General features: G+C 54.8%; 1 protein-coding gene across 16 annotated transcripts in view; it reads left to right on the top strand.

Annotated features, from left to right (window-relative positions):
• EHMT1 (euchromatic histone lysine methyltransferase 1) overlaps window positions 1–14,950 on the top strand; it is a 108,959-nt gene that overhangs the window by 77,328 nt on the left and 16,681 nt on the right. For all 16 annotated transcript variants that reach the window (XM_086323939.1, XM_086323937.1, XM_086323938.1 and 13 more), the window contains 5 exons: window positions 512–738; window positions 1,765–1,938; window positions 2,966–3,048; window positions 3,891–3,997; window positions 8,669–8,791. In XM_086323939.1, the coding sequence (XP_086180065.1) occupies window positions 512–738; window positions 1,765–1,938; window positions 2,966–3,048; window positions 3,891–3,997; window positions 8,669–8,791 (714 nt within the window). The remainder of the gene's footprint in view (window positions 1–511; window positions 739–1,764; window positions 1,939–2,965; window positions 3,049–3,890; window positions 3,998–8,668; window positions 8,792–14,950) is intronic.

Below are 14,950 nucleotides of genomic sequence, written 5' to 3'. Positions count from 1 at the left end.
CGTCCTCCTCGGTGGCTCAGCCACAGGTGCTCCCAGGCCCTCTCCTGGGCTCACGGGCTCCACGTGGCCCTTCGTGCTCCCAGCCGAGAGCCTCTCTCCTGGGGCTTCTCCGGATGCCACGGCTCTGTGTCCTCCCAGTCCTCCACATCCTTCCATACCTCTGCTGAAAGATGGCCCCGGGTCCCACTTTCTGCCCCAGAGCCCCGCCTGCGGCTGGGGGACTCTGCTGAGGGCTGTTGCCGGCTCTCAGGGCTGTGAGTCTGCTTCCCGGGTGCGTCCTCCGTGGGTCTCCTGTCGACCTGGTCTTATACATGGCTCACCCACTGAGCAGCGTGGCGCAGAGCGAGGCGCGGGGGTGGGGATGCCCTCCGCTTCAAGCAGGGCGCAGGGCCACAGGCCTTCTCTCCTCCCCACGCCGGCTTCCTGCCCCACATGTGCCTGCACCTCGGGTTCACTTGCTTTTCTGCATTTTAGTCCCAGTGAGAATGACTTGTTGCCTTCCCATCTTTAGGGTAATTTTATGGAATGTCAGCCTGAGAGCAGCATTTCTCATCGTTTCCACAAAGCCTGTGCCTCTCGAGTCAATAATGCCAGCTACTGTCCCCACTGTGGGGAGGAGACCTCCAAGGCTAAAGAGGTGACCATTGCAAAGGCAGACACGACGTCCACGGTGACCCTGGCCCCTGGGCAGGAGAAGAGCTGTGCAGCAGAGGGCAGGGCCGACACCACCACGGGCAGGTATGTGCCCCCAGCCGCCAGGGGTCTCCCTGCTGGCGCACGCGCCATGAGCTCTGACCCGTGAGGCTGGGAGGCACGGTGACTTGTGTTTGCTCGCTGCGCTGTGCACGTGTCTCCTCTGCACACTCATTCATCTGTGTGTGGACCTGTGTCACACCGTCCTCCGTGATGTTTGTCCGCGCTCTGTGTTGAAGCACAGTGCTCCCTGAGCCTGCGGTGCCTGTGCGTGCCTGTCCCTGCCTGCGTGCACCTGTGTGTATGTGTATGACGTGGAGCGTCAGCATCAGCTGCTGTATGGTCTGCTGTTACTGTGCTATGTTTAGGACGCCCTAGCTGAATACACAAGAAACAGTCTACAAGAGAAGGATTTGTATTGCAAACATATAGTTTTCTTCCTAAGAGAATTAGGTGGAAATAGCTGAAGAACTCATAGAGCTAATTGGAATTAGTCGTCCAGATGATCAGTTAAGAAAAGGTGTCAGAAGCCTTGTCCTCACCAGCCTGTCCAGCTGGAAGCCAGGGTGAAGGAGAGCCTTCAAAACAGCAGCAAACTCACGACCTACCCTAACCCGTGACTGAAAATCCGCTGAAGGTTAAGAGGCTCAAATTGTAAACATTCAGAACTTAGTATGGGGATGGTGTTGATGCCATCATATTTTTGTGAATTAATTATGTTAGTCTATAAGTTTAATGCTCTTTGAGTCAAAATTCCAAGGTGTTCTTGTATTGGTCAGGCAGTGGACTTGAGATTCAACCTGGAGTGGATTCTAAAGCAAATTTGAACACTGGTCCAGAAGCCTAGGAAAGGCTGCCCTCACTTCTGAGTGCTCCCTGGGACTTGGTCTGCGTCTGGGCACTGCCCTCTGGGCCGGAACAGACAGTGAGCCCGAGGTCGTTTTCCGTCTCGGAGGAGCAGCACAGCTGGGGGGCTGCGGGTCCTGTGTTGTGTATTCATTGGTTTCCGTAAGAGGGGGAGTTTGCATGTCTCTAAAACTCAGAATTCCACTTATTTCCTCCTCCCCGAAGCGCTGCTGGCCCCCTGCTCTCAGAGGAGGACAAGCCGCAGAGCCTGGCCCCCCAGGTGCCGGAGGGCTTCGACCCCACAGGGCCGGCTGGGCTGGGGAAGCCGGCGCCAGGCCTCTCCCAGGGCCCTGGGAAGGAGACCCTGGAGAGCGCACTCATCGCCCTGGATTCCGAGAAGTAAGCCCTTCTTGCAGCCTCCACCCCCCTGTCCTCCTGCACAAGGCCCCCACTGCGTTGCTGGGTGTCCCCGTCCGCCAGCGTCTGTGCGCACCGAGGCCACATGTGCCCTCCATGTGCTCCCCCGGGGCGCGGGTGCTCCCAGGCGTCGCTGAAGCCGCTCTGACGGCTGTTGACACACCTCCTCGTTAGTCTGGAAGCCATGGAAACCAGTCGCAGCTTGTCGTGGCACACCCCCTGATGGCATGGTGAGGGTAGTCCCGGAAGCCGGTGAGGCTTCCCAGACGCTGCCGGCCAGAGCTCTGACCTCAGGACCGGAGGGCCGCCACTGCTCTGACGCTGCTCGTCTGTGAGGGCGGGTCTGGAGCAGGCACCCTCTTGGTCTTGCCTGCACCACCTGGGAGTCTGCAGGAGGGCCTGGCGCCCCTGACCCGTGACCGCACGGGTGACCCGCCGCACAAGTGACCCTGCGTGCAGGTGACCCTGCGCACAGGGTCTTGTGGTCAGGGCTGCAGCCAGGCTGTGTGGCTCCTCCCTGGAGCATCAGGGTCCTGTCTTGTTCTTGGGTAGTTGTGTTGTGGGACATGGTCCCGAGTCCCCACGGCTCTCTTTTGGCCTCCAGCCTGGTCTCTGATCCTGGTCTCACAGTGACTATTGGGTGCCCTGTCCCTTCATTAGGCCCAGACTCTACTTGAGCAGGGTGGGTGTAGCTGGGTGGGATACCCTGCCCCACCACCTCAGGGGTCCCTCTATGCCCCGTGTGGAATGCCGAGGCCTCAGGGACCGTTCCCATGTGTAGGTGAAGGAGATGGTCATGTGTTTTTAGTGTTTTTATTGTGAGATGCCTGGTGGATGTGGCATCTTTCACCTTGAAGGCTGGCCATAAGGGCCTCACCCAGACCTCCCCAGCCTGCAGGTGGTGTGTGTGGGTGTGGGTGTGTACATGCACGCGTGCGTGTGTGTGTGTCCGCGTGAACGTGTGTGGTAGGGGAGCTGTGCTTACCGCTGACCCGTGTTCTCTCCACAGACCCAAGAAGCTCCGCTTCCACCCGAAGCAGCTGTACTTCTCGGCGCGGCAAGGGGAGCTGCAGAAGGTGCTGCTCATGTTGGGTAGGTGGGCGAGCACGCCTCTGTTGTCGCAGGGCCCGCCGTGTCCCGCCCTGTCCCATTGCTCTGGTCGGTGCATACAGGCCGCTCCTGGGGTTCAGCCTGTTCGTCACGTTCACGCTCAGTCAAGGCGGTGGGTGTGCTTGCTTGGAATTAGCAGGAATGAGGTGTGTGATGGTTAAGAGGTGCTGTGGAGTCAGTAGGGGCATGGTCAGGAGCCGGGCTCGTGCCGTTTGGACCTGCCTGCGTCTTCTGTGCAGAGAGCAGCCCGGGACACCCGTGCTGTCAGCGGCCTCCTGCCGCTGTGGTTCTGACCCGCCGGGTGCTGAGGAGCAGGCAGCGCTTTGCTTCTGAGCTCACAGCTTAGGCTTGACTTTTGGGCTGGAGAAGGTGGACGCAGAATCTCTTTACTTGATAGGAAGTTAAGAAACAAGTGTAGCAGTTTGTCCTGGGGTAAAAAAGGTTTTATGTTGACCAAGGTGGCAATTTTTATCATTTTTCTGTTAGACCTTGTGCAGTACTGAGGTCGCCTCACTGTTCTGGGGTTAACTCATGATCCGTGTCCATGCCAGGCTGGGAGCTGCGCTCAGTAATTGCCTCCCCTTCGGGCCTGGCCTGGGGGTCCTGCTCCCATGGAGTGTCCATCCTGGGGCCCCTCCAGCCTCATGTTGGGGCAGAGGCCGGCTGGGGGACACAGGAGGGCCAGGGGCCCAGAGTTAGGAGTGCTGCTGGGGCCTTGATTGCAGCCTGCCTGCCGTCCCCCGGGGCCTCCCCACCCCGGACCGGCCCGCCTGGGTGCTGGGGTCGTGCCTGATGAGTGAGTGGCACCTCTTGTTTGTTTGCAGTTGACGGGATCGACCCCAACTTCAAGATGGAGCATCAGAACAAGCGCTCGCCCCTGCACGCCGCGGCGGAGGCTGGCCACGTGGACATCTGCCACATGCTGATCCAGGTCGGCCGTGGGCCGTGGGTGGCAGCGAGGGCCCAGGGCCTAGCCGCTGCTGTCCTGAGGGTTGTGTGCCTCTCGGTGTTTCCCGATTGGTTCTTGTTCACTTTGGGTTTTCATGTTGCCGACTTCCCAGGCTGGGGGTCCAGCCGAGGCATGCACACGTGCCACTCTGCCCACCTCCTGCAATGAGAGCTTATGTCCTGTGGTCCTGTGAATATTCCATGGTTGTATGAGGGGCACCCCCCACCCAGCAGGCACACTGGCCTCTGTGTTATCTGAAAGTGCGTCGCCCACTCTCAGCACTGTCTCTCTGGGAGGTCTCCCCAACCCAGGCCCCTGTGGGACCTCTATTCTTTGGAGGCCACCTTGCAGCTGGTTCTTCAACTCTGGATCCTTCAGGAAATCTCCTTTCGCTCGTGGGTCTAGACTTGCTGCTCAGCCCCCAGCTCAGTCTGGGGGGTTTTCTGTCTGGGCTCTGGGGCCCTCCCTGAGCGCCCACCCTGTGTTTCCCTGGCGCACCTTCTCTCCAGCTCTGCGTCCTTCGAGTCCACCTTCTTAGGCGCTGCTCCACGTGACCCTCAGCTCCTTTTGGGGGCTCACAGGTGCTGCCTCATTTGAATCCCTGGGTCCTCTCTTGCTCCCCTAGAGCTCCTTCTCAGTGGCCTCTGCGTCTCCCTGCAGTTGGACGCTGTGCTCCAGTCTTTCTCATTTCAGGCTTTACCCAGATGCCTGGTGCTGGCTTGTTTGTGTGAAAAGGAAAGGGCTGCAGTGCCGGAGGTGGGCTCTTGGTTGGGCCTGTGGCCTGGCAGTTTTCGTGCTGGGGGCCGCAGGAGGGCTCTGGGCCTGGTAGCACAGTGTGCCTCTGCCGGGGCCTCGGGGCCCCTGTCGCTGCCCGCTGGCCTCCAGGGTGTGGTCTCAGCGGCTCCGTCCTGTCTGCTTGCCCTCACCGGTGCTGCACACACAGGGTAGGGTTGTGTGTCAGGGTGAAGCTTCTGCATCGACGTTTATAGTAGGTTTACGTGTTGGCTTAGATTTCTGACGCCTGAGACCCGCTTGTCAGATCCCTCTCAGCTTTGGCTTGGGCACGACAGAGGCTCGTTTGGACGGACCTGTTTAAATAGCGTGCAGCCGGGTTCTGCTGCCGCCTCTTCTGACTTCCTTCTTCCTTTAGAGGAGGTGGCTCTGCACTCCTTTGAAAAGACGTATTTCCTCCAACCTTTTTGAAAGAAAGAAAAGAAAGTGAATTTGCTCAGTTGTGTCCGACTCTTTGTGATCCCGGGGACTGTAGCCCAACCAGGCTCCTCTGTCCATGGGGATTTTCCAAGCAAGAATACTGGAGTGGGTTGCCATTTGCTTCTCCAAGGGATCTTCCCGACCCAGGGATCAAACCCGGGTCTCCCACACTGCAGGCAGATGCTTTACCGTTTGAACCACCAGGGAAATTCCACCTTTTTGAAAAAATTTATTTATCTTTTGTTTTGGCAGTACTGACTCAATGGATGTGAGTCTGAGTAAGCTCCGGGAGTTGGTGATGGACAGGGAGGCCTGGCGTGCTGCAGTCCACGGGGTCGCAAAGAGTCGGACACGACTGAGCGAGACTGCACTGAGCTGAGCTGGGTTTTCACTGCTGCTCTGGCTTTTCTCTAGTCGCGGTGCTCAGGTGTCTCTGCGGTGGCCTCTTACCGTGGAGCGTGAGCTCTGAGTGTTCGGGCCTCGGTAGTTGGGTGCGTGGGCTCCGCCGTTGCAGCTCCCGGGCTCTCGAGCTCAGGCTCAGCAGTTGCCTCATCCGGGCTTAGTGGCTCCGTGGCGTGCGGAATCTTCCCAGATGAGGGGTGAACCCGTGTCTCCTGCACTGGCAGATGCATTCTCCACCACTCGGCCACCGGGGAAGACCCCACTGTTTCCCTAACATTAGAGTATGTGCACGTGCACACGTTTGTTGTTGTTTAGTTGCTAAGTCGTGTTTCAGTCTTTGTGATCCCATGGTCTGTAACCCACCAGGCCTTTCTGTCCATGAGGTTTCCCAGGCACAAATACTGGAGCGGGTTGCCATTTTCTTCTCCAGGGCATCTTTCTGACCCAGCGTGTAAAGAGTCCTGCATTGGCAGATGGATTCTTTACCGCTGAGCCACCAGGAAAGCCCGTGTGATTAATAAAGAAGAGTCTAAAATGTAAGCATCTTGGTTCATTTTAATCGCTCTGGAGGGAACTGGCCTGGGCTACTTCTCCCCTGAAGCACTGTATCCCCTCCTTGAGCAGCTCTGAAGTTGACGTCATCATGACCATGTGTGTGTCTCTATGGGCTCACTGCCCTGCAGGCATCCTCGGCCACACGGCTGAGCTCTGTCCACCTCTAACTCCACACGGTGTGACTTGTTTGCCTTCTTTCGTTCAAACAGCAACAACATAAGGAGTCGTTCAGACCCAGGGGGCCCAGCATGGCCTGGGGGCCACTCGTGACTCACTGTCCATTCCTGGAGGGAGCACAGGCGTTGCGTTCTGTTTCGCAGCCTCTCTGGAGTCATAAACTGTAGCAGAATAAAATGTGACGTGTTGGTTTAGAAAAAACAACACTTCACACGTTGGCGATCTTTACGACTCTGCATGTCTGTCCGAGCCTGGGGGTGTGACGGCTGGGCACCTCTCAGGTGAGGTTCTCAAGCGCGCAGTTGAGTGGTGTCCAGGGCTGTGCACTCCCGAGGCGGGCCGCCCTTCCCCAGAGCCCCGGTGTGCGCGGTGGGCGGGCTCACTCTGCTTCGCCCTGGATCCCACGGTGCTGCTTCTTGGAGGCCCTGCTCTCCTGGGTGCCTGCTTCCTGTGCCCTCCTCCCGGCAGGCCCTGGCCCTGGCCCTGGCCCTGTGCCCTCTCCTGGCCCCAGGCAGCCAGGAATCGCCCTTACTTACCATGTGGTCAGGGTGGGGGCCGCCTGTGAAGAGCGTTTTTGGTCATTCCTGGCCTGACTCGTTTCCATGCCGAGGTCTCCGTAGAAGCAGCTCCAACTAGGCAGCTGCAGCACTGTGGCCATTGAACTAAACGAGGCCCAAGCATGGGCCGCCTCCCACGCGCTGCCGCGGGCTGGGCCAGTCCCAGCCTCTGGCCGCGCCCGGTTGTCCCCACACCGGCCCCTGTTCTGGCCTCTCCTGCTGGTCCTCCGTCTCTCCTGCACGTCTGTCTGTCCTGGTTCTGTCCCCGTCCGTCCCTCTAGGAGGTTTGATCAGGTCCTCCAGCCTGCTCTGCTCTGATCTGGTGCTGGCTGTGGGCCGATTAGAAAGGTGCCTGTCCTCGCAGCCTCAGGGCCCAGGGAAGGGCAGAGCAGTGGCCGTTGCCCTGACATGTGCCGCCCTGTTCTCTGGGGGCTCACCCTCCGTCCCCCTCCTCCCAAGTCTCAGATGGCTTGGCGTCATCTCCTGGGTGCCCCACCTCTCCCTGGGATGGTCATTCACCTTCCGGCTGGCTTCCCTGCTGTGGTCCAGGGCTGCCCACACGTCCTTGTGCGGGGCTTCCGTTCCGCCGGTTGGGTGGGTCACTGACTAGCTCGGGTTTCAGACAAGCGCATGGAGCACCAGTCCTCGCGGTCCCGGGGTTTTGGCGTTGGGCGGGGGAGATGTTCCTCTGACCCTGACCCTCTGCAGCGTGGCCCCTGCCTCCACTCTTGGCCATCAGCCTGTGCAGCCCTCTCAGACCTGGGCCCTCCCTTTGAGGCTGCCCACCCCCTGAGGGCTCAGGGTGGATGGGGGTCTGGGGGAGTCTTGCCAGGTGCGTGCCCCCAGTCACAGGCACTGCCTGGCCTTCTGCCGGCAGAGGCTCATCCTGCCTGTGCACCCGGGCAGAGTGGCTGGCCCCATGCTGGCATTCTGGGCTCTGTGCTGCCTCCGCCCTGCCTGCCCCTCACCTGTGTGCTCTTCCAGGTTGCTGTGGGGTCCCGACTCCACCTCGCCCTCAGGTGGGCTCGGACCGGTGTCCCTCGCGTTTCCCACCCACTGCCCCCGCTCCGCCTGGAGGCCAGCGGGTCTCTTTCCAGCCCCTGCTGCTCAGCCCCTGGCTTCCGTGGGCCCTTCTTTGTGTGCTTTTTAAGTTTCTCACTAAACTGTTACTCTTATGTTTTAATTGCTAATAATTAAAACAATCTTGCAGGTGTTAGCTCTTTGTGCATTAGTCTACATTAGTTTCTCCCCCAAAACACAGAAAAGGTTCAGCTGCCAAATAGTCACTTTGCTCTGAGTGGACAACTCACCTTGGGCGTCTGCAGTTTTAGGCAGAATTTACCCAAGGCCTCCTGCTCGCTCATTAGTTTTTAAGTACACCCACTACTAGAAAAAAAAATGCTGGAGATGAATTTTTGTTCAGTTAATTTCAGCAAGCATTAGAACAGCCCAGAAAGAGCTCTGAGGTCACTGCAAGCTGGTCCCCTTGCCTCCTGGCCCCGCCTTGCGGAGACCCTCTCCTCACTTCTCTGTCTGCGCTGGGGTCTCACTTTCTTACTTCTGAGGGGTTGTCAGTGATGTTGCTATCTTTACCAAGTTAACTGAAAAGTGAAACGCTCTTCTTGACAGAAAATAGAACCATCACTTTGGAGACGGCAGAGAGACCTCCCGGGGTCTCTGCTGTCTGAGTCCGGGGGCTTTCCTCCCTGGGTGTGGCTGCAGGCTGAGTGTCTGTCCCTCTTCTCACCAGGCGGGCGCCAACATTGACACCTGCTCCGAGGACCAGAGGACCCCGCTGATGGAGGCCGCGGAGAACAACCACTTGGATGCGGTGAAGTACCTTATCAAGGCCGGGGCCCTCGTGGATCCCAAGGTACTCGGCGCACACACCCTGATCCCCGTAGCACTCCTTGTGAGGAGGAGCAGAGCCGCTTCCCTGGGACGCCTTTAGGGATTGGCGGCTACTGGGCACCCACAGGTGTCTAGAAGTAGGCAGTGCAGCCTGCCTGGCGGCGGTTTACTCGTGGGAAGCACTGTGAGTACTGGCTCCACAGAGCCTGACACGGACAAGCACCCACGAGGGTTTGTGTGTGGAGGGTCCGGCTCCACCCTTCATGGTGAGCACCTCCCCTCTTCCGTGTGCTGTTCAGAGCCCTTACTCAAGAAAGTTGTCATCATGCAAAGTGCCAGGCTGGACGAAGCACAGGCTAGAATCAAGATTGCCGGGACAAATATCAACAACCTCAAGTTATGCAGATGATACCACTGTAAGGGCAGAAAGTGAAAAGGAACTAAATAGCCTTTTAATGAGAGTGAAAGCGGAGAGTGAGAAAGCTGGCTTAAAACTCAATGTTAAAAAAACTGAGATCCTGTCACACGGTCCCATCACTGCATGGCAGATAGAAGGAGAAAAGGTGGGAGCAGTGGCAGGTCTCCTCTTGGGCTCCGGAACCACTGTGCTTGGCGACTGCAGCCTTGGGGTTAGAAGAGGGTTGCTTCTTGGAAGGAAAGCTGTAACCTGCTGCTGCTGCTGAGGCGCTTCAGTCCTGTCCGACTCTGTGGGACCTCACAGACGGCAGCCCACCAGGCTCTCCATCGCTCGGATTCTCAGGCAAGAACACTGGAGTGGATTTCCATTTCCTTCTCCAGTGCACGGAAGTGAAAGTGAAGTCGCTCAGTCGTGTCTGACTCATAGTGACCCCATGGACCACAGCCTACCAGGCTCCTCAGTCCATGGGATTTTCCAGGCAAGAGTACTGGAGTGGGTTGCCATTGCCTATAACAAACCTAGACAGTGTATTAAAAGGCAAAGACATCACTTTGCCGACAAAGGCCCATATAGTTAAGGCTATGGTCTTTCCAGTAGTCGTGTATGGATGTGAGAGTTGGACCGTAAAGAGGGCTGAGCGCCAAAGAATTGACGCTTTTGAATTGTGGTGCTGGAGAAGACTCTTGAGAGTCCTTGGACAACAAGGAGATCAAACCAGTTAATCTTAAAGGATATCAATCCTGAATATTCATTGGAAGGACTGATGCTGAAACTCTAATGCTTTGGCAACCTGATGCGAAGAACCAACTCATTGGAAAAGACCCTGATGCTGGGAAAGATTGAAGGCAGGATGAGAAGGGGACAACAGAGGATGAGACGGTTGGATGACATCACTGATTCAATGGACATGAACTTGGACAGACTCCGGGAGATGGTGAGGGGCAGGGCCTGGTGTGCTGCCGTCCATGGGGTCACAAAGAATCAGACGTGACTTGGCAACTGAACAGTGACAACAACTGGAAAACGAGGAAGAGAGGCCTCCATGTTGGAAAGGGGAAGCAAAGTCGTCTGTGCACAGACGACACGCAGAAAGTCATGAAGAGTCCACACGGGGACTTGCCAGCACTGATAAGTACGTTTGAGAATGTTTAATATATCAAGTCAGTACAGACGTGTCAGTTGTATTTCTACGCTTGTGAACAATCCAAGAAGCAAATTAAGAATACAGTTCCATTCGTAGTAGCGTCAAGAAGAAAAAAATACTTTGGAATAAGCTTAACCAAGGAGGTAAAATATTTGTACAGTAAAACAATGCTGAAAGAAATTTAAAAAGGCACTGATAAGTGGAAATTATCCTGTGTTCATCGAGTAGAAGCAGGCAGTACTTTGATCCCTTGTTATCTGCAGGGGCTGGATTCCAGGACCCCCGCAGATCCCAGCCCACCAGTGCTGCAGTGCCCTGACGCGACCGTGCGGCCGTCAGCCCCGTGTTGTGGCTCTGCGTCTGTGGCTGCCGAGTGCTGAGTGTATTGCCGGAAAGTCTTACTGCCCAGAACCACCTACAGGTCAGTGCAGCCCCCGTCAGAGTCCCAGCGCTGTTCTCCACAGAGAAACCTGAACAGTCAAAATAGTCTTGCCGAAGAGCAACCTGGAGGCCTCACACTTGCTGACTTCAAAACTTAGGACAGAGCTGCAGTAATCCAAAGAGTGTGGTACCTGCCTGGAGACGGACGCATGAAGCAGCAGATGGAGAGCCGTGCAGAGGCAGACGTGTGGGCTGGCGCCGAGAGAGCCTGAAGTGCACCCTGCAGACACGATCGGATGACTTCTGTTACGGGCCCAGACCAGCCAGTGGCAGGAAAGTGCTGGGAAGAGTGCACTCCACACACAGGAGAGTGAGTCTGGGCCCCTTCCTTACTGTGTATTCACAAGTTAACCCAAGGGGATCGAAGGCCTGCATCCAGGAGCTAAGACTGTAAGCACCTGACAGGAAGCAGGGAGATCTGTGTGACACGGGACTTGCAGTGGCTTCTTGGACACGACACCAAAAGCACAGACCATAAGAAGAAAGTAGGTAACTTAAACTTTATCAGAATTAAAACTTTGGTCCATTAAAGGAGAATGAAGAAACCACCCGCCAGGAGAGGGAAATATTCATCAGTACTGTATCTGCTGGGCCTCACTCTCCAAATCATACAGACATGTCCTGCTGCTAGACTGTAGCCCAGCTCAGAAGTGGGCGGAGTTTGAGCAGACATTTCTGCAGAGAAGATACTTATATTGAATGGCCAGTTGGCACATAAAAAGATGCTCAACATCATTAGTCATTGGGGAAATGCATTCAAAGCTGTAGCAAGACCCCAGAGGACCACTGCTGTCTACGATCAGAAAACAAGCGCCAGCAGAGGTGTGCGCAGGTCGGGGTTCCCATACGGTATTGGTGGGGACAGTCTGGTGGTTCCTCAAAAATCAAGTATTTAGTTTTAACTGTATGAGCCAGTGATTCCAGTCCAGGGTGTGTACCCAAGGGGACAGGAAGCAAGGACACAGACAGCTGTGCACACACCTGCTTCTCTGCGTTGCAGGCGTGTTACCTTACAGCTCCCAGAGGGGCAGCAGCCCAGGCTCCAGCGGCGCGTGGTGGGTAAGCCAGACGTGACCCACCCCTGAGGCGGAGTGTTGTTCCGTCTTCAAAAGGGAAGGAGCGTCCAGCACACGCTGCGACACGGGTGAACTTGGGAACGCGACACTGAGAGGAGGGAGTGACGCCAGAGGACGGGCACTGTGTGACTCCACTCCCCTGAGGAACCTGACGCAGGACGGATAGCATGGGACTCCACTCCCCTGTGGAATTCCACTTCCCAGAGGGAGCTGACGCAGGACCAATAGTGTGTGACTCCACTCCCCAGAGGGAGCTGACCAGGCAGGTTTAGAGATGAGGCCCCCTGGTGTGCGGGCAGGCACAGGCTGAGTGGTGCCGCCCGAGCTCCTGCTGGGCTGCTGGGAGGTCCTGAGAACAGAGTGGTGACGGTTGTGTGGCTCGGAGTGGCTCGAAAATGGTTAGAATGGCAAGTTTTAGGTCAGGTACACACACACAGTAACAATAAAAGTGTTAAATCTTAGAGCGTTGCACATTAATACACATTTTTTTCCCCTGAAAAAGTCATCACACAGTTCATACTGATTTATGAACTCCTTTTTCCCATCAAATTCTGTTTTTCTATGTAAATGTTATTCTATAACATTATTTCAAGTGGCTGTGTTATATGTCATGATATAATTTGTATCATTTTTGCCAGATTCACTAGTTTAGTATGTGGATGATCAATTTTTATTATACACAGTACTTCAGCAGGCATTTCATAGCTAAGTCTTTCACATGTTTGTTTTAAGACAGATTTTTCTGGACAGGGATTTTGGGGATCAAGATATATAATGATTTTTTAAGGCTTTTGATCCCTCTTTTTTAAATGCATCTGGAAGTTTGTGAGCGCTCATTTCCCTGCACTCTTACCAACACCAACCATTACAGTTAAAAAAACACAATTCGATTGCAAAAATGGGTTTTTTTTTTTACTATTTTAATTTGCTTCTGTCAAAGAAATAGTTTTTTGTATATAGTTATTTACATATGCAGAGTACACCATGTGAAATGCTGAGCTGGATGAATCACAAGCTGGAATCAAGATTACTGGGAAAAATATCAATAACTTCAGATATGCAGATGATACCACGGTAAGGGCTGAAAGTGAAGAGGAACTAAAGAGCCTTTTGATGAAGGTGAAAGAGGAGAGTGAAAGATGTGGCTTGAAACTCAACATTCAAAAAACTAAGATCATGGCATCCAGTTGTATCGCTTCATGGCAAATAGAAGGGGACAAAGTGGAAGCAGGGGCAGGTTTTATTTTCTTGGGCTCCAGAATCACTGTGGAGGGTGACTGCAGTCATGAGGTTAAACGACACCTGCTCCTTGGAAGGAAAGCTACGACAAACCTGGAGAACATAGTAAAAAGCAGAGACATCCCTTTGCCAGCAAGGGTCTGAATAGTCAAAGCTATGGTTTTTCCAGTAGTCATGTACAGATGTGAGAGTTGAACCAAAAAGAAGGCTGAGTGCTGAAGAATTGATGCTTTCAAACTCTGGTGTTGGAGAAGACTCTTGGGAGTCCTTGGACAGCAAGGAGATGCAACCAGTCAGTCCTAAAGGAAATCAACTCTGAATATTCATTGGAAGGACTGATGTTGAAGCTGAAGCCCCAATACTTTGGCCACCTGATGTGAAGAGCTGACCCGTTAGAAAAGACCCTGATGCTAGAAAAGATGGAGGGCAAGAGGAGAAGGGGACAACAGAGGACGAGATGGTTGGATGGCACCACCCAACCGATGGAGATGAGCTTGAGCTCCGGGAGATGGTGGAGGACAGGGAAGCCTGGGGTGCTCTAGTTTATGGGGCCGCAGAGTCGGGCACGACTCCACAGCTAAACAGCAGCAGCTCAGTTGCGTGAGCCGTGGAGGTGTTTTCAGGGCAGCGTCTGGTCCTTTGCGTTGGTGGGCTTTGCGGTCTGGCACCGGTAGCTGCTCTGTAAACACCTGCAGGTGAGAGTCCCCATCAGGGCGGGCGCGTGAGTTCTGCCCAGTGCTTGGCCAGGGAGCAGTTTCATGGCCCTGTCACGGGAGCCAGTGCCTAAGCAAAGCACTGCTGCAGAGGCAGGTCAGGGTTGAGGGCTTTGTAGGAGTAGCTGTACCAGCAGAACAAGTGGTTGGCGCAGGTCTGGAGTGGGCAGGTCACCGGTGAGCCTAGCTGCACTCTGGGTGCCATGGAAAGAAGGGCTGAATCCAAGACCAGTCACAGAAGACACTCTGTCTGAGAAAGACTGTAGGATAACACTGAGCTGTCTGTGTGGTTAGAGTCCCAGAGAGGAGGGAGACCCAGTGGAAGAAAATATATTGAAGGAAAAGTGGTCATAAATTTTCCACATTTGATGAAAAATAACCTCCAGGTTCAAGAATCTCAGCAAGCCCCAAGCTGGACAGATGCACAGGCTGCTGCGCCAGAACACATCATGTTAGACTGCAGGGAGCCTCGTGCGCCCAGGAGGAGCAGCCTGTCCTGGTGTAGCACCTGCAGGTGAGCAGTGCTGTGCTCGCCAGCTCCCCATCTGAAGCCGCAGGGCCAGGAGGCCGTGGAGTGGTTTTCTTACTGTGCTGAAAGGGGAAAAACTCCAAAAACACGTCCGCCCAGAATGCTACAGCCAGTAAAAGTGTCCTTCTGAAGCAATTGTGAAATAAAACATTTTCAGGTGTACAAAAACTGATGGAACGTAATAGCAGATTTATAGTAAAGCCAGGAGGAAAATCTCATCCTTGGAAATAATGGAAATACCAGAAATGGTGAATTAGAAGAACTTGTTTTCTGTAAATTTATTAAAAGGTGAAGCCTGTTTAAAGGAAGAAGAATATTGTGAGATGGAGTTTACACAGATGGGGATGTCGACACGACAGCAGGAGCTGGGGGACAGCGGAGGGGCGTGAGCATGGCCCTCGCGGTCAGTCCTGGGAGGGGTCAGTGCTGCTCTGAGCTGTGGACAGTCGAAAGTCGTGATCTTGCACAATACTGGGGAGTAACTTAAAAGAGGCATAGCTTTAAGGACAAATTTTTTAAAGGTAGTAGAGGAAGTAAAATGGAATCTTAGAAAGTACTTTTGTAACTAGAAAGCAGGAAAAGAGGAGTGAAAACAGGTGGGGCCACAGCAAGATGGTTGTC

This window comes from Bos grunniens, chromosome 11 (assembly GCF_055505025.1).
Source record: "Bos grunniens cultivar Pamir isolate PY7600 chromosome 11, Bosgru_T2T1.0, whole genome shotgun sequence".
NCBI classification, from domain to species: Eukaryota; Metazoa; Chordata; class Mammalia; order Artiodactyla; family Bovidae; genus Bos; species Bos grunniens.
The sequence above is the reverse complement of the archived record's forward strand: the minus strand, read 5'-3'. Positions and strand labels throughout refer to the sequence as shown.